Source organism: Palaemon carinicauda, chromosome 10 (genome assembly GCF_036898095.1).
Source record: "Palaemon carinicauda isolate YSFRI2023 chromosome 10, ASM3689809v2, whole genome shotgun sequence".
NCBI lineage: Eukaryota > Metazoa > Arthropoda > Malacostraca > Decapoda > Palaemonidae > Palaemon > Palaemon carinicauda.
In genome coordinates, this window is record NC_090734.1 from 130690364 (window position 1) to 130709591 (window position 19228).

Here is a 19228-nt window from a genome sequence, read left to right on the forward strand (position 1 = left end):
TTGAAAGTTTGGTGAACTAATCTGTCTTATAAACTAATCTCTCTTATAAACATTGTAATTACATGATACCAATTCTTCCTTTCCCCAGGATTCATAATGCAGAACTTGCTTTAGTTGAAGGAAATACAGATGATGAGAGAATCGTGATGGCGAGTTTAACAGGGAATGGGAGCGAAAGTGATGATAACTATAAGAACAAATGGTTTCTGGGAGAAGATTCTGAAGAAGCAAGCAGCCCTGAGGTTTGTATGTTTTTCTGTATTGTACATACATACATACATATACCAAGGCACTTCCCCCAATTTTGGGGGGTAGCCGACATCAACAAATGAAACAAAACAAAAAGGGGACCTCTACTCTGTACATTCCTCACTGTATTGTACAGTGATATAATAGAGGAAGGAGAAGGCTTTGGATTTAGGGTGGGAAAAGGAGGATCAAGAATAATGATAAATGATTTTTCTGAGAGAGGGGTATTTAACATATAAAATCGATATATATCAGCTCAGGGAGTTTTATACTGGTTAAAATAAATTAATAAACCTATTTGCTGGAAATCAGGTTGTGAGTTATAATGAGCAAAGTGGTATACCGTGTTTTAAAGACTGGCAACATATCCCTTGTTTAGAGAACTTGCTTTTCAGTTCGCTGTTACACTTTTCATTTTTTCTCAGGCCATTTTCATGGAGCTATATATAAAAGAATCTGTTAAACAGAGTTCATTTACAAGGATCGAATAATGGATGAGCCAGTAATCTAGACGTCAGTTACACGGACCCAGTCCGGCAGACAGGCTGCTTAGAGTATGCACAACCTTCCATTAGCTTTTTAATGCCTATTGCCTGTCTATTCATCCTCTTTGTTGGAACCTACAACTTAGAAGATGAATTAAAACAGTAATATATGATATCTTGTGGTTTATGTCTTTGGTATCCTACTTCATTAACCCTTTTACCCCCAGGGTATTTGGAAATTTCCAACCCTTAACCCCCAGGGGGTTATTTTTTTTCAAGCACATTTTGCAGTATATTTTTTTAAAATTGCTCTAACAGCCTTAATTTTTTTAATAGAGAGGTCAAGTTGGTCTCATTCTCTTGGAAAATGCCTGAATTTTCTCAAAAAATTATCAAAAATATGTAAAAAAAAAATTTAAATAGCAGTTTTTTGCAAGGACGTACCGGTACGCCCATGGGGGTAAAGAGATGAGTTTTGTGAAACGTACCAGTACGTCCTTTGGGGGTAAAAGGGTTAAAACATTTTGGGATGATTTCTTTACTGAAATTTGTTTTTAAAAATATATGCTCTGTATGTCTTGAAGTATTTTTGTTTCGCCTCTTTTAGGTTCAGAAACTGGAAGGTCGTGATGGAAAACACGCTCATGGCAACAATGCCCGTTTGTATCCAAAATCAAAACACCATGGAGGTAAATTTTCATGTTGAATCTAACTTGGTTTTTCTAAATATTTTAGGTATCAGGTAAGTTTTAATTCTTAAAAATTACTTCTTGTTTACTGTCCTTCAGTTTATGAGTAATTTAGAAGTACAGTATAATAATGTGGTCTAATGTATTATTTAAATGAATGCATAAGATGAACACTTGACTCCCATTATTATAATTAGAAATAGAGGCGATTCTCGTAAAATATGAAATAAACATTTCAAAAAGGTAATTATATTCCCAGCAAAAACTGATATGTAGATTTTCAGTAGATACTTTACTTGCTGAAAGTTACGTCAACATTGTTGAAGGATTATATAAGGCAAACGAAACATTATTGTAAGTGAAATCATTATGATAAAAAAGTTTTAATTGTATTAACAGAACCAGAAAATTTGTTAAAAGTCACAGCCCTAGACAAGAAACTTAAAACAATATTATTATTATTGTTTTTATTGTTTTTATTATTATTTTTATATTACTAGCTAAGCTATAACCCTAGTTGGAAAAGCATGATGCTATATGCCCAAGGGCTCCCACAGGGAAAAATAGCCCAGCGAGGAAAGGAAATAAAACTATAAGAAGTACTGTATGTACCTGATTTACAGTATGAGATTTTTTTTTTTTATTTTAGACATATGTACGGTATATGCTCTTCCTTTTAAGTTGAAAACTTAGATGGCCCTCAGAATGCAAGGATATGGGTAATTTTCTCATATAATTAGAACTGTACAAAAATTTGGTCACTGGTTTTGGATTTTTCATGATACCCTTGTGCAAAGATTATATTTATTTGTAGGTAAATTGTATGTAAGCATATTTAAATTTCTGTGGCAGTAATGAAAAAGCTAAACTATTTTCTTGAGGTCAGAAGAATAAGAAGAGCATTAGTGATAAAAAGACTCCATTTTGCTATAACCTTTGTCAATTAGCAGTTTTTAAGCTCTTTAAACAATTAACAATTTCTTTTGCTTCTCCTTGCTTAGTTTTATTTCACTCTCAATAATTTATCTGATAAGTGTTGGATATTTATATTTTGACTTCATTTAATAGTTCATTGTACAGAAAAAATATTCTTTACAACCAGGAAGGAACTTTTTTACATTGTGGTATTTACCCATTGACTGTATCGCTAAATTTCATGTCACAAATATTTGCGTGAAGGTCAGTTCAAGTTGTGAACTATTTTTTTTAAACTTAACATTTGAATGGTAGGTCTTATGAAAGCCAGTTTTACCTGACTTCAAGATAATCTTTTAATGTAAGGTTATGTGGACATATTTAACAGCAGAAACATTTCAAGTTAGTTGAAAAGTTTTACTTTCACATGCTTCTGTATTGGTAATTAATAAATGTAATTTTTCAATATTAAACTTACCCGATGATCATGTAGCTGTCAACTCCGTTGCCCGACAGAAATCTACGGTCGGGATACGCCAGCGATCGCTATCCAGGTGGGGGTGTACACAACAGCGCCATCTGTGAGTAGGTACTCAAGTACTTCTTGTCAACAAGAACTCAATTTTTCCTCTGTCGTGCCGCCGGCAAGACCTACTTGGATACGCTGTTGATTCTGGAGTTGTTGTTCACGATTTGGTGATGTATTCACTCTAGAGTTTAGCCTTCGCTATTCAGGAAGCTTTATCATTAGCTTAGCAAGCTTTTGGAATTAATTTGGATTAATTGTTAACGAACTTTGCTAGATTTTGGAATTCCCCCTTGACTACTTCTAAAATTCAAGATGTCTGACCAGTCTCAAGTCCCTAAGTACAGGCAGTGTAGCGTTAGGACTTGTGCTAGGCGTCTTCCGAAGGCCTCTATAGATCCTCACACCGTTTGTTCCAATTGTAGGGGTAAATCCTGTCAATTGGAAGATCGATGTGGGGAATGCGCTGGGCTTTCGGAATTCGATTTTAACGAATTCCTCAAAAATGCACGTAGGTTAGAGAAGGAGAGAATCAGGAGGAGTTCTTCTCGCTCTGTGGATTTTTCCTCTCCCCATGCCCCTCAACCTTTTCCTTCCCCTGTGGTGGTGACTCCCGAACCTGCTACTAGTGCTCAGCCATCCATGGCGGATATGTTGCGTGCCATTCAGGCTCTCGGTGACAGAGTGGAGTCATTGGCTAATGACCGTAATCAGCTCTTGGCAGATGTCAGAGAGCTGAAAGCGAAAAGTGCAGTGGGAAGTGTTATCAGTGCTAGTGATGTGAAAAGTGTCAGTGTCAGTGTTGCGCATGAGGGTACATCTGTGCGTGCCAGTCGTCCTCCCAGTCCGGGACCTCTTGCAAGCTCCCAAGCCCAGGGGAGAAGCAATGTCGAAGGACCAAAGGGTTCGGCAGGCCTTGATCGGCGCACGGATGTATCCTCAGTGGTTGCGGACGTATCTGCCAAAGATCGTCCCATCCACAAACAGACGAATGAGCCCTTACATTCCTCGTCTGTGGAAGAAGTTTCCAGGAGGAAACGATGGACCAAGGTCTCACGACCGCTCAAACGTAAGGTCCCTTCCGAGCGAGTCCAACGGCCCAGGTGTAGCCACTGGGTCAGTTCGGACTCGCTGCAGTCATCTGATGACTGCACACCTCCCAAGAGAGGTAGAGTGGTTCCACAACAGGCTTCTGCTCCGTCTGTTGTTGCTCCAACCACGGTAGACCCTAAGTGGTCCATGCTGCAGACTATGCAGTCTCAGCTTGCGGCATTCATGCAGGAGTATCATGCTGAGAAGGTTAACACTGCACCTGTTAACCTACAACCCGCCGAGGTTGTGCGCTCAGCAGATACTGCGGCTGCCTGCTCCCACACTCCACCTGTGAGAGCTCCACCACCGATGCGCAGTCCACCCTGCCAGACGCATGTTCTTGCTGCTCCATCCGTTGACATGCGTGAGCTACCGCATCAGCAGTGGGAAGGTGCTGTAGAGCTGCCGGGTTCCAGCACTATGCGGCTTTCTCCGCAGCCCATGCAGCATGCTCCGCATACCATACAGCATGCTCCGCATACCATACAGCATGCTCCGCAACCCACCGCAGCCCCTCCCACGCTCCAGCACTCTGCTTTTGTTGTTGCCAGCTCGCAGACTGACCAGCAGCGGCATGATGTTGGATCCGCAGCTACGCATGCACCCGTACTGCAGGATTCAGCCGTTCAGCTTTCTGCTCTGCCTTTGCCACTTCCTACTCAGCTTTCGGATGATGGAGTATCGGATGACGAAGCTGCACACTTGGATGAGCCGCACTCTGACTTTGAAGGGCCCAAGTCTACGCCTCCCTCCTTAGACTTTCGTAAAGTCCTTGCCTTGTTCAGGGACTTGTATCCTGAGCAGTTTGTGTCTGCAACCCCTCGCTCTCCTCCCTCCGAGTTTGCTCTGGGCATGCAGTCTGCTGCGCCTGCCTTCACCAAGCTTGTTCTCGCACGATCATCTAAGAGAGCTTTGAGGGTTATGGGAGAGTGGTTGCATTCCAAGAAGCAACTGGGAAAGACTGCATTCATCTTTCCGCCTACCAAGCTTGCTTCCAAGTCGAGCGTCTGGTATGCCACGGGAGAGGAACCCGGCTTGGGAGTTCCTGCCTCTGCCCAGGGCGACTTCTCAAGTCTGGTTGACTCTCCCCGCAGGTTGGCTATGAGACGATCGAAGATCTGCTGGTCCTTTTCTGATATGGATCATCTGTTGAAGGGAGTCTTTCGTGCCTTCGAGATCTTCAACTTCCTCGATTGGTGTTTGGGAGCCTTAAGCAGGAAGACTTCCCCTTCAGATAGGGACTCTGCCATGCTGATCATGTCTAGCATGGACAAAGCCATTCGGGATGGGTCTGGTGAACTTGCGGCTTCGTACGTGTCGGGAGTGCTCAAGAAGAGAGAACATCTTTGCTCCTTCTTATCGGCTGGTATCACTCCTTGCCAGAAGTCAGAGTTGTTGTTCGCTCCTCTCTCCAAGTGTCTGTTTCCGGAGGAGCTGATTAAGGGGATGGCTGCCTCTCTTATCCAGAAGGATACCCATGATCTGATGGCATCTTCTGCACGTAAGGCTAAAACCTTACCTTCCGTGCCTAGACCCTTCCGCCCTGCAGCAGTAGACACTCCTGCAACTCAGTTCATCCCGCCCTTTCGTGGCAGAACCTCCAGCAGAGGAGGTACCCGTGCCGACAGTCACCGTGGCAAATCCAAGAAGGGTTCCAAGTCCGCAAAAGGAAAGTTTTGACTTCCTTCCTCTCCAGACAGCAGTGGGAGCCAGACTCAAGACCTTCTGGCAAGCTTGGGAGAGCAGAGGTACAGACGCTCAGTCTGTGAAGTGGCTAAGGGAGGGATACAGAATTCCGTTCTGCCGCAGTCCCCCTCTAGCTACATCTCCCATCAACCTCTCTCCCAACTACAAGGAGAAGGACAAGAGGCTAGCGTTGCAACAAGAGGTGTCGCTCTTGCTACAAAAGGAAGCGGTAGTCATAGTCCGGGACCATCAATCCCCGGGCTTCTACAACCGTCTCTTCCTGGTAGCGAAGAAGACAGGAGGTTGGAGACCGGTGCTGGACGTCAGTGCTCTCAATGCTTTTGTCACCAAGCAGACGTTCACGATGGAGACGACGAAGTCGGTCCTAGCAGCGGTCAGGCAGGAGGACTGGATGGTCTCGTTTGACCTGAAAGACGCGTACTTTCACGTCCCCATCCATCCAGACTCCCAACCTTTCCTAAGGTTCGTCTTTGGAAAGGTTGTGTACCAGTTCCAAGCCCTGTGCTTTGGCCTAAGCACGGCACCTCTTGTGTTTACCAGACTGATGAGGAATATTGCGAAATTCCTTCACTTGGCAGACATCAGAGCCTCCCTCTATTTAGACGACTGGCTTTTAAGAGCTCCAACAAGTCGTCGCTGTCTGGAGAATCTCAGATGGACTATGGATCTGACCAAGGAACTGGGCCTCCTGGTCAATATAGAGAAGTCCCAGCTCGTCCCATCCCAGACCATTGTCTATCTAGGTATGGAGATTCAGAGTCGAGCTTTTCGGGCTTTTCCGTCGGCCCCAAGGATCAATCAAGCCCTAGAATGCATCCAGAGCATGCTGAGAAGGAACCGATGTTCAGTCAGGCAGTGGATGAGTCTAACAGGGACACTTTCATCGCTGGCCCAGTTCATCGAGTTAGGGAGACTCCACCTCCGCCCCCTTCAGTATCATCTAGCTGCTCACTGGATAAAGGACATGACGCTAGAGGCGGTCTCAGTTCCTGTTTCCGAAGAGATGAGGTCTACTCTAACGTGGTGGAAGAACAGCATTCTTCTCAAGGAAGGTCTACCATTGGCTGTTCAGACCCCCGACCACCGTCTCTTCTCGGACGCATCGGACACGGGCTGGGGTGCGACACTGGACGGACAGGAATGCTCGGGCACATGGAATCAGGAGCAAAGGACACTTCACATCAATTGCAAGGAGTTGTTGGCGGTTCATCTGGCCTTGATAAACTTCAAGTCCCTCCAGCTAAACAAGGTGGTGGAGGTGAACTCCGACAACACCACAGCCTTGGCTTACATCTCCAAGCAGGGAGGGACTCATTCGAGGAAGTTGTTCGAGATCGCAAGGGACCTCCTCATTTGGTCAAGAGATCGAAAGCTTTCGATGGTAACGAGGTTCATTCAGGGCGATATGAATGTCATGGCAGATCGCCTCAGCCGGAAGGGTCAGGTCATCCCCACAGAGTGGACCCTTCACAAGAATGTTTGCAGCAGACTATGGGCCCTGTGGGGTCAGCCAACCATAGATCTATTCGCTACCTCGATGACCAAGAGGCTCCCGATGTATTGTTCTCCGATTCCAGACCCAGCAGCAGTTCACGTGGATGCCTTTCTGCTGGATTGGTCCCATCTCGACCTGTATGCGTTCCCGCCGTTCAAGATTGTCAACAGGGTACTTCAGAAGTTCGCCTCTCACAAAGGGACACGGCTGACGTTGGTTGCTCCCCTCTGGCCCGCGAGAGAATGGTTCACCGAGGTACTGCAATGGCTAGTCGACGTTCCCAGGACTCTTCCTCTAAGAGTGGACCTTCTGCGTCAACCTCACGTAAAGAAGGTACACCCAAACCTCCACGCTCTTCGTCTGACTGCCTTCAGACTATCGAAAGACTCTCAAGAGCTAGAGGCTTTTCGAAGGAGGCAGCCAGAGCGATTGCCAGAGCAAGGAGGACATCCACTCTCTATCAGTCTAAATGGGAAGTCTTCCGAAGCTGGTGCAAGGCCAATGCAGTTTCCTCAACCAGTACCACTGTAACCCAGATTGCTGACTTCCTGTTACATCTAAGGAACGTAAGATCCCTATCAGCTCCTACGATCAAGGGTTACAGAAGTATGTTGGCAGCGGTATTCCGCCACAGAGGCTTGGATCTTTCCACCAACAAAGATCTTCAGGACCTCCTTAGGTCTTTTGAGACCTCAAAGGAACGTCGGTTCTCCACTCCAGGCTGGAATCTAGACGTGGTTTTAAGGTTCCTAATGTCATCAAGATTTGAACCGTTCCAATCAGCCTCTTTTAAGGACCTCACATTAAAAACTCTTTTCCTCGTGTGCTTAGCAACAGCTAAAAGAGTAAGTGAGATCCATGCCTTCAGCAGGAACATAGGTTTTACATCTGAAACGGCTACATGTTCCTTGCAGCTCGGTTTTTTGGCTAAAAACGAGCTTCCTTCCCGTCCTTGGCCTAAGTCGTTCGAAATCCCAAGCCTGTCCAACTTGGTGGGGAACGAACTAGAGAGAGTACTTTGCCCAGTAAGAGCTCTTAGGTACTATTTAAGAAGGTCAAAGCCATTACGAGGACAATCAGAAGCTTTATGGTGTGCTATCAAGAAGCCTACTCTACCGATGTCTAAGAACGCAGTTTCTTACTACATCAGGCTTCTGATTAGAGAAGCACATTCTCATCTGAAGGAAGAAGACCTTGCTTTGCTGAAGGTAAGGACACATGAAGTGAGAGCTGTTGCTACTTCAGTGGCCTTCAAACAGAACCGTTCTCTGCAGAGTGTTATGGATGCAACCTATTGGAGAAGCAAGTCAGTGTTCGCATCATTCTATCTCAAAGATGTCCAGTCTCTTTATGAGAACTGCTACACCCTGGGACCATTCGTAGCAGCGAGTGCAGTAGTAGGTGAGGGCTCAGCCACTACATTCCCATAATCCCATAACCTTTTTAATCTTTCTCTTGAATACTTTTTATTGTTGTTTTTTGGGTTGTACGGAAGGCTAAGAAGCCTTCCGCATCCTGGTTGATTTGGCGGGTGGTCAAATTCTTTCTTGAGAAGCGCCTAGGTTAGAGGTTGTGATGAGGTCCTTTAGTATGGGTTGCAGCCCTTTATACTTCAGCACCTAGGAGTCGTTCAGCATCCTAAGAGGACCGCTAGGCTCAGTAAGGAAGACGTACTTAAAAAAGGCAGAGTAATAGTTCAAGTCGACTTCCTTACCAGGTACTTATTTATTTTATGTTTGTTATTTTGAATAACTGATAAAATGAAATACGGGATACTTAGCTTCTTTGTTAACATGTATGCTGGTCTCCACCCACCACCCTGGGTGTGAATCAGCTACATGATCATCGGGTAAGTTTAATATTGAAAAATGTTATTTTCATTAGTAAAATAAATTTTTGAATATACTTACCCGATGATCATGAATTTAAGAACCCGCCCTTCCTCCCCATAGAGAACCAGTGGACCGAGGAGAAAATTGAGTTCTTGTTGACAAGAAGTACTTGAGTACCTACTCACAGATGGCGCTGTTGTGTACACCCCCACCTGGATAGCGATCGCTGGCGTATCCCGACCGTAGATTTCTGTCGGGCAACGGAGTTGACAGCTACATGATCATCGGGTAAGTATATTCAAAAATTTATTTTACTAATGAAAATAACATGTCTGTCAAAAGGAAAAGCCTTGTATGGCTTTTTCAATTTTGTATGATTCACAATGCCTCTCCACTTTTCACTTCCTTTCATGATTTTTATGAAAGTAGTTAGCAGTTTCATGCAGCACTTAAACCCTATTCACTGATGTAGATTTTCTTGTACTACACCCCTCCTTGAACAAAAACAAAAACCTGCACATTTGTTGTTTCTTTTCTCAGTTTCCATACACTGAAATTATTTCCTCAGTTTTTCCCATTAAGAATAATAACATTTCTCTTGGTAACCTCAAGTTTAAAATGCTTTATACTTCAATATTTTCACTATGCATTTAAGCAACACTTCTAGAATGCTAAATCACTGGCTACAACACCATTTGCACTCACTGAACAGCCTCTACAACTTTTCATACGCTTCCACAAGACTAACTTAATTTGTCTCCTTTATTTTGGATAAACATAGCAAGATCTAAATCTTTAAGGCTGTTATTTGTCTTGACATGATTTTGTTCAGATCGAGCTAAAAAAAGGCTGGGCAACCAAAGCTTTCACTATTCATAGAATATAGACGAGTTAGCTACTGATTATTGTCCTCTAAGATAGAAAAGCATCTAATAATGTAGTCCCCATTTAGAGAAGAGTTATGTTTTAAGTGGCTTCCTTTAACCATCATCCTAATTCTGTTACTGTATCTTTTTAGTGTACTGTTATTCTGTTACTGTATCTTTTTAGTGTAATGCACCAAATCAATCTCTAAACCACAAACCCCTTCGCACTGCACAACCACAACTCCCGTGTTATGAATAGATCAGAAAAATTTGGTGATTTCGTCTCGGTAACTTTGATTAATAATGCCAAAAAGTACCCCATTCTCCAACTGAAAATCTCTTCATATTGCACAAATCCTATCCTATTGCCACGATGTAAAAAATAGGTAAATGCACTATATTATTCCTATATGCATTAGACATGTAGTATTTTACATTTGATGTCTCTGCAAAAGATTTGATACATGTTATCACGAATGTGCAATTGTTTTACATATTAACGTATAATCATCATGTATAATGAATATAAGAATTTTCCGTTAATTCGTTATTGGCCATTTTTGTGTCGTATTGATAAAGAAAGCAATTTTATTTGGAAAGTCAAAGGCAAAGAAAATTTAAACTAAATGTAGGTTTTATTTTGGTAATATAACTAACCGAGTGCTTCCAAGATAACCAAATGAAAATTCAATTGTTTTTAAAAGTTTGTCAGTTCTAAGAATAAAGCTCGAGTACTGTCCTATCTGTAATTAATATTTTAATCAAAATACTAAGAAATTTTAGTATGCAGATGTACAGTATTTTATCTATCAAAATAAACATTTAACTGAAAGCTAACTGGCCAATACCTTAACAGAATATACTGTACGAGAATATTTTGCTTCTTAATTTCTACTTCCATTGGGTTCCATAGTCTACCAAACTTAACCCTTTAACCCCCAGCCTATTTGGAAATTTCCAACCCTTAACCCCCAGGGGGTTATTTTTTTCCCAGCACATTTTGCAGTATATATTTTTTTAAATTGCTCTAACAGCCTTAATTTTTGTCATAGAGAGGTCAGGTTGGTCTCATTCTCTGGGAAAATGCCTGAATTTTTTCAAAAAATTATCAAAAATATGAAAAAAATAATTTTTCTAGCATTTTTTTTTTTTTGCAAGGACGTACCGGTATGTCCTTGGGGGTAAAAGGATGGCTTTTGTGGAACGTATCAGTACAGTACGTCCTTTGGGGGTAAAAGGGTTAATGTCACCAGTAGCACTTGCAGAATAAGTATGGGTGGAATTGAAAATGCATGTGATGCTATGTTTTGATATTGTATCTTTTAACAGATGAAGTGTTCAGATCTATGGACTCACTTGACCAAGCCAAATTTGATAAACCAGAATTGTCATCTCGTGAACGATTACTCCCTGTTGGTTTTGGTAAGATTAAAGTGTCATGTTTGAAGTAGGTGTACGTTGGATAACATTACGAATGGGTAATTCATTAGGAGCAGATAGCATAAAATGTAATTAAAGTTACATGAAAACAAATGAAGCAGTACATGTCTAGCCCTCATAGTAACTTAAAATTCTTTTAACTGTTCTTGTTCAAGAGTATGGCACATCAAGGCGCCAAACATTTGCAGTTTTTTATGAATGAAGATCAGTTGATTAAAATTTAATCTTTAAATAGAAAATGAATAAAAATAATTATTCAGTTCAATTCATAAAAAAATACTTAGAATTAGATGATGGAGGTTAAAGAGAAGGATCATTTCGTAGTTGTAAGAATATTTCAGTGTTGTCTCGTTACTCATAATATGTATTGGGTGGAATGTAGCCTTTGCCGTTTATCAATAACATTTTGAAAATTGAAAAGTTTGATATGGTAAGCTCACTCGTGTATCATTTACAGATCATGACTACCTTGAGTTACTTATATAAAGCAATGTAGCATTTGCTTTAGTTAACTTGAGGGATTTTTAGCATTTGCAATGACCAATAACTTGAAGTATTGCTGAAAAAAATATTGTTTAATTATTTTAATTTGTTAAGAAGGAAGTTATATAAAGCTATGTTGTTTCACTTCTATACATTATTATGTTCTCAATTTTATCATAATGTATTTAGCATTCCCTTTAATATTGGAATGTATACTGTATTTTGATTTGTAAAAGCACCTCTGCTACAAGACAAGGAACAATAGAATATCAAAGAGTTAATGAATGTCCTAAATTCAGGCATATGTTACATTTCATTTCTCTCATTCATGTACATAAAATAGTGTAAATCTATGATAATAAGATTTGTAATAGTTATTTTTTTCTGAGAATAAAAGCTCAATATACTAGGCATGCTCATTTTTACAGGGGCAATACATATTGTAAGGTAAACGCTTGTGAATAAGTACCATTAAAAATATCCTAGGCATTACTATTATAAAACTTTGCTTGATCATGGAATCATATTTTCTCTTTGGATTATAAGATTTTTGTTTTTATTTGTGTGAACCATTGTTCTTCAACTTGGTAAATTTCTAATGGGTTCATCAATAATTTGATGATTATCTTTAAAAACTTTCATTATTTTCTTTTTACAATTCGACTGTTGGAGAGTGAAAAGTTGCAAGATTGAATTTTACTCTGTGCAATACAAAATAGAATTTAATCCAGCATCTTAAGAATTTGTAATCATCGAATATTTACTTCATAATGCAGAGACTCGGCAAAGCAAAGTATACCCACATTTTATGTACTAGGATAGATAAAAAGGAAAAAAGGTTTGGTGTACAAAAAATCTCCAATCATTTAAATTCTCACTTACTGTATGTCATCTAAAACTTCCTATTTTCAGCTGAAAAATGTGGAACATCTGATGTAGTAGGCTGCAATCAGGAAATTAAGATGAACAGGGCTGTCATTTGTGAAGTACCAACCATGGAGAAGGCAACTCTGGCAGAGGCTACTATTTTGGAAGCTCGGGTATGTGACCCTGCAGCTCTAGAACGAGTTACAACTGGAGTAGCTCGAGTAGTTTCAGAAGCGAGTGAAAGTTCTACCCACCCGTCCCAGATTCATCGGTCACCGCAGTCTCCTTTATCAATGATGGATCTTATGACTTTAGGTAAAACATTGTACTAATGTACAGAACTTTGGTCATAATCTACATGCAATTGGTGTTTATATTAGGTCAGTTTCTAAGATATTTCTGTTACATAATGATAATAAGATTATATTTACCACTACTGTATTTCTAAAACTAAATTGTTCCAACACAGATACTTACCTCGAACTACTTTCTTAAGAGTTACCTGTAATCTCCTCTCAACCAACCAGAGTTTTGTGTAGTATACCCTACGTCCGTTTTCTATGGAGGACTAACCCAGGAGTAAGGAGAACGTGCCTTCTAAAACTAAAATTTGAGGAAATTTTTTTAACAAATCTCTCTCTCTCTCTTCATTAGGTTCTCCTGTTGAACTGGATGGTCAGATGAGTACTACAATAGACTCGCCAAATGAGATGGCATCTTCTCCTGATGCCTTGACATTACCAACTCCGGAAAGACTTTTGCCAGTGGGAGGTGAAAAGGTAAGTTAACCCTTTTACCCCCAGGCTATTTGGAAATTTCCAACCCTTAACCCCCAGGGGGTTATTTTTTTCACAGCACATTTTGCAGTATATATTTTTTAAATTGCTCTAACAGCCTTAATTTTTGTCATAGAGAGGTCAGGTTGGTCTCATTCTTTTGGAAAATGCCTGAATTTTCTCAAAAAATTTTCAAAAATGTGAAACAAAAATTTCTATAGCATTTTCTTGCAAGGACGTACCGGTACGTCCATGGGGGTAAAGGGATGGCTTTTGTGAAACGTACCAGTACGTCCTTTGGGGGTAAAAGGGTTAATCATACCTTATTGATGAAAGTTTTTATCTTTTTTTCTCAATTAGAACGGCACCTCGTAGTATCGAGGGATATTGAGGAAGGAGAAGACTAATTGGTAAGGGACCTTTGGTAGTGGTTCTAACACGCCCCAGTTTCTTTACCAACACCCTATAAGGGCGAGCGAGCTGGGTTTATTCCTGGCATTCCATGCAACTTTTTTCTCTGGTATATTTAGAAGTATTTATACCTTAGAAATGGCGCTATAAGGAACATTTCATTGGGCGACACAGGTCCCTCGCCCAGAAATAGATTTTTCCTTCGTCAAAATCCCTTTTATTAGGCTATTTTTTTAACAGTACAGTAGTTAGTGATCATTATATATTCTTCTTATGAAATGTTTTAGGTACTGTATTTGAAATTCACAAATGATTGATAGAAAGTTAATTTGCACTCGGCAGATTTTTTGAAGATTGGGAATTCCACATAAATTTATAATTAATTCTAATGTATATGTTTTGCACACCAGACAACTCCAGTCAAGAAGCACGAGGATTACCATCCAGGGTCAATTTTTGAGCGGGTGTGGCAAGCCTTTGGTGGATGGACAAATGGAGGCAAGGGTAGTAATCAAAGTAAGCACTCTAAATATCTTTCTTTAAAGCAGGTAGCTACAAAGCATGGAAGTAGTGTTACTTATTTGTTCCTACACTTTTATAAACCTTTTGTCCTGGAAAAGCTGTTGGAGTCAATAACGAGGTAGTTAATGACAGGTCTTGAGCACGGGCGAGTAGCCCTACCCACTCTCCTGTCAAAAAGTTCACCTTTGTCTTCACTCGCAAGCAGTGCTGTCGTACTGGTGCATCCTATCCAAGGCTGAATAATCTTTTTTAAAGGTTTTAAAGGTTGCTCATGAATGGCAGAGGCAAGGGACAGTGGCATTGCCCTATCAATCAGGACAATGCCCTAGAGACTGACCTTATATCATATGATCAGCGCCCAAGCCTCCTCTCCACCCAAGCTAGGGCCAGGCAGTGGCTGCTGATGACTCAGCAGATAGACCTATAGGCTCCCCCAAACCCCCCAACCTTAGCTCACAAGGATGGTAAGGTTGCAGACACTAATGGCACTAACGAGTCTGAGCGGGACTCGAACCCCCGACTGGCAAACACCAGGCAGACACATTACCAATCAGGCCACAGCAACTATTTAGTTTGAAAGGTTAATATTGGCTTTATGCTAATAATGTAACAATTGTAATGCAAGTATAGGGTAGGTACTGCATTGGTTTATGCTTAAACCGGCGATAGATCCACTCACTATGCCTTAGGAGCATGATTGATTGCATTATCCCAAGAGTAGACTATGGCTTGTAGGTAGGCGTATGCTTTAAGGAGTGGGAAGGCTAAGTCTTCTCTGGCATTTTCCTGGCAACTCCCATGGTAATGCTGGAAGAACTATTTAGCCCTTTGCTTTCCTCATCAAGTTCGCTGAAGCTTCTGGGTATATTATTATTATTATTATTATTATTTGCCAAGCCACAACCCCAGTTGGAAAAGCAAGACGCTACAAGCCCAGGGGCCCCAACACGGAAAATAGCCCAGTGAGGAACGGAAACAGGGAAAATATTAAGAACGGTAACAACATTAAAAGAAATATTTCCTATATAAACTATAAAAACTTCAACAAAACAAGAGGAAGAGAAATTAGATAGAATAGAGTGCCTGAGTGTACCCTCAAGCAAGAGAACTCTAACAAAAGACAGTGGAAGACCATGGTACAGAGGCTATGGCACTATCCAAGACTAGAGAACAATGGTTTGATTTTGGAGTGTCCTTCTCCTAGAAGAGCTGCTTACCATAGCTGAAGAGTCTCTTCTACCCTTACCAAGAGGCTTGGTTGGTTGTGGGAAAGATACTTCAGGAGCAGGGATTTTTTCAAGTCTAGTGGAGTGTGAGTTGATCGTCTCATTTTTTGGTTTGCTGGGAGCTCATTCTTGCAGACCACTGACAATGAGGAAGGAAGGTTTGCCTTCTTTAGGTTCTGTAGGTAGGCCCTCGATGGCCTTTCTTTGGGGAGCTGGCAGCAAAGACTACCTCATCTTGGTGTCCCCAGTGATGAGCTCCACAATACGGCTGAAGCCCAAGATAACTGTAAGAAGGATCCCACACCTGTGGTTATGGCTGTGTCAGTGCCCAAGGCAAAAGAAGACTCCCCCACTGTTGGTTGTATTGCCAAAGCTTAGAGTTGGGTGTAAGAAGCCCCTGGGCCATTAAAACATGTGCATGTAATCTCAATGTTAATCACAACTGCTTCAGTGCTGGTCACCTCTGACTCTGTACCTGTGGCTCCCTCCCTTTTTGTGCCAGTGACCCTAATCCATGTCTGTGTTATGAGTGCCAGTGAGTGTGCTTGCTGCTTCCCCTATAATAGTGTTCCCTAGTGTTGTGATTCCTGTTGGAGTGAGAGCTTCATTGTCGATGGTCACTCGAGATTTGATCATCTTGGTTTGCAGAACCTGAGGGAATTCAATTTTTGTGGGAGCCAACTCATTATGAGGGAAAATGTTTAAAGTTGAAGAATACAAAATAGTTATGGGAGACTACAAGCTAATTTTTTCATGAATAACTATTATACTTATAACCTGTCTAAAACATTACTGTATATTGTATATTTGTATACATAAGACCAGTGTAATAGTACACGGATGTGGAAATAACTAATTTACGCATTGGGGGTGAAAGTACTCATAGATTCGTTGAGAAATTCATACAGTGCCAAATATATTAGTTAATCTAAGCAAAATATGCACTGATTATATTTTTGCAATCTGGTGTAATGCTATTGGTATATTTCCAAATTTATAATGATATAATACCTATTATTATTGTAAAAGCAGTTTTGTCACAAATTATACAATTTGTTTTGTATCTTTCATGTATTGCAACAGGTAGTGATGGTGAACTGGTGGAGGTAGTAGCCCACAAGGAAAGTCATAAATTGACAAAGCAAAAGGTATGTAGAACATAACTGCTATATGATATTTTGAATTAAATGTGAAGTTGAGTTATCTAACTGGTTTTTAGTTCTGAACACTCAAACTTTGATGTTCAGATTCATCAGACAGGTCGTCAGTTTTCTAATAGCATAATTAGGGTACCCCAAATGAAACTGGAACTATATTATGTAGCTCAGATATAATAATTTTTATCAAGATAAACATAGTTTTTGCTGTCTTTGAGTAGTGGTATTGATGTTAATTAAATTTTCATATTACTTATTTAGTAGAATTTGACATTGATAATACTCGCCACAATACTTACTTTTGAGTTAATATGTTCAGAAAATAAAATGAAACATAATTTACCATCTTACTAGGCAATTCCTACTTCCAAAGATGATGGTAATGATGAATAACCATTATTTAAAGTACCAGTTGTACAATAAAGTACTGTAGAAAATAGTAACATATCCTAGCCTGTGAAAGAAAGTACATTGTAATATTTAAGGAATTTGAGGGTCAGTATGTACAAACTGTTAACAGAAAATAAATACTTGTTTGGACAATACATGAAAGATTATTGGGAAATTAGTTTAAATTTAACAATTCTGTGAGCAAAAATAGATGTTGCTTGTAGGATAGGAATGCAGGATGTTTTTGATATTGGGCACCACCTGGACCTAGAGGAATAGCTGCCAGGTAAAGGGTTACTTCTTTTCTGTAGGAATTTGTCAAGGAAATGCTGACCACAGGAGTAGAGCAATGGTCAGCAAATTGTATTTTTCTCATTACTTGAAGTAGTGGTTACCTAGAAGAGCTTGTATGTTAAGCTTTTGTTACCAGTCTAATCATCTCCTTGTTATCTTTATTATAATTTATGATTACCTTGCAGGGGTTGACAAATCGAGGAATGAGTGACAAGCAAGAGCAAGTAAATACATCTACCGAAGAAACTACTGATACATCTAATTCAGGCACAACAACCAATAATTCAGGTAAAACTTTAAAGGTGTCTAACTTTTGAGATTATGCATAGAGAAAAATTTGCTGTCTTTTTTTTTATGAAAGTTTTATTTTCAATTAACCCTTTTACCCCCAATGCTATTTGGAACTTTCCAACCCTTAACCCCCAGGCATTTTTTTTTTCCAAGCACGTTTTGCAATATATAATTTCTAAATTGTGCTAATAGCCTTAATTTTTGTCATAGAGAGGTCAGGTTGGTCTCATTATTGGAAAATGACTGAAGTTTCTCATAAAGTTATGAAAAATATGCAAAAAAATGTCAATAGCAGTTTTTTGCAAAGACGTACCGGTACGTCCATGGTAAAGGGATGAGTTTTGTGAAACGTACCAGCAAGTCCATTGGGGGTAAAAGGGTTAAGGTCTTTTTATGATAGAAAATTGCATAGCGGGAATGATTTCATCTTGGATCAGGACCAAATTAACTCCCAGGAAACTTAATTTTTCTAAAGTATTATTCCACCACTTAATATGATGGAATTTTATAATTCAGAGATGATAAGAAAAAGAAGTGGACATTAAAAGTGGTGTATAAATATAAGTGAAAGAGGTAATGAAAAGGAAAGTCTGAAATACAAATTAAGCCTGAGAGTAAGTACATCATGGAGATGAAGAAGTCTCCTGTTCAGGTGTATGAAATAGCTAATGTAAAGTTTGTATAGGGTACTTCATCATAACACAACAGTTAACAACTAATTGGCAGTTTTAGTTTTCAAATAGGATGTATATTCAGTACATTGTATAGTCATATGCAGATAATATGCCCACATCCTAAGGTGCTAAACTGATGTTTATTATACTCACAGTAAATTTATTAGAATTTTCTGTTATGCCCTGATTACTATTTAAACAGGTATACTGTACAAGTAACTAAGTATAAACTCTACTTTTAATGGCTCTATTTCCATAATATGCATGAAGGAAATGTTTCATATTTTTTTTTACTCATTTTATGAATGTTTTTGTCGATGTCTCACAGGATGTAGATACAGCTGAACTCGGTTGAGTCCCTTGTTAGGCTGGAGGAACCTAGAGAGTAGAGGTCCCCTTTTTGTTTTTGTTTCATTTGTTGATGTCGGCTACCCCCCAAAATTGGGGGAAGTGCCTTGGTATATGTATGTATGATGAAAGTTTTTAAATATGGGATAATGTATTTTCCTACAAATACATAAGGCTGGTAGCCATAAATGTGTTCCTTATCACAAAGGTGTAATCTGCATTTTTTGCTGCTTCTAGGTCCAGGCGATCTTTGTCCGGGCAAAATGGGAATGAGGAGCAAAAATAAGCCTATGTCTCTGGAAAGTGAAGAGGACTCAGGCAATGACGCCTATCGATGGTGGGTGATTGACATTATTTATCCGTACAAGAATGTTCACCCTACATATTTTTTCAATTCCAAAATGTTAATAAATTATAAACTCGTTTTATTAATTGTATAGGAAATACTCCACAATTGGGAGTGTGAAGATTTGAATTTGAGGCTTATACAATA

The 19228-nt window shown here is 40.1% G+C and overlaps 1 protein-coding gene across 10 annotated transcripts in view; it reads left to right on the forward strand.

Moving 5' to 3' along the window:
• unc79 (UNC-79 domain-containing protein) overlaps positions 1-19228 on the forward strand; it is a 184657-nt gene that overhangs the window by 130860 nt on the left and 34569 nt on the right. For 9 of the 10 annotated variants that reach the window (XM_068381893.1, XM_068381896.1, XM_068381894.1 and 6 more), the window contains 9 exons: positions 89-242; positions 1342-1423; positions 11186-11278; positions 12692-12961; positions 13301-13425; positions 14244-14349; positions 16665-16729; positions 17608-17710; positions 18973-19072. In XM_068381893.1, coding sequence (XP_068237994.1) covers positions 89-242; positions 1342-1423; positions 11186-11278; positions 12692-12961; positions 13301-13425; positions 14244-14349; positions 16665-16729; positions 17608-17710; positions 18973-19072 — 1098 coding nt within the window. The remainder of the gene's footprint in view (positions 1-88; positions 243-1341; positions 1424-11185; positions 11279-12691; positions 12962-13300; positions 13426-14243; positions 14350-16664; positions 16730-17607; positions 17711-18972; positions 19073-19228) is intronic. The other variant, XM_068381901.1, reaches the window with a different exon arrangement.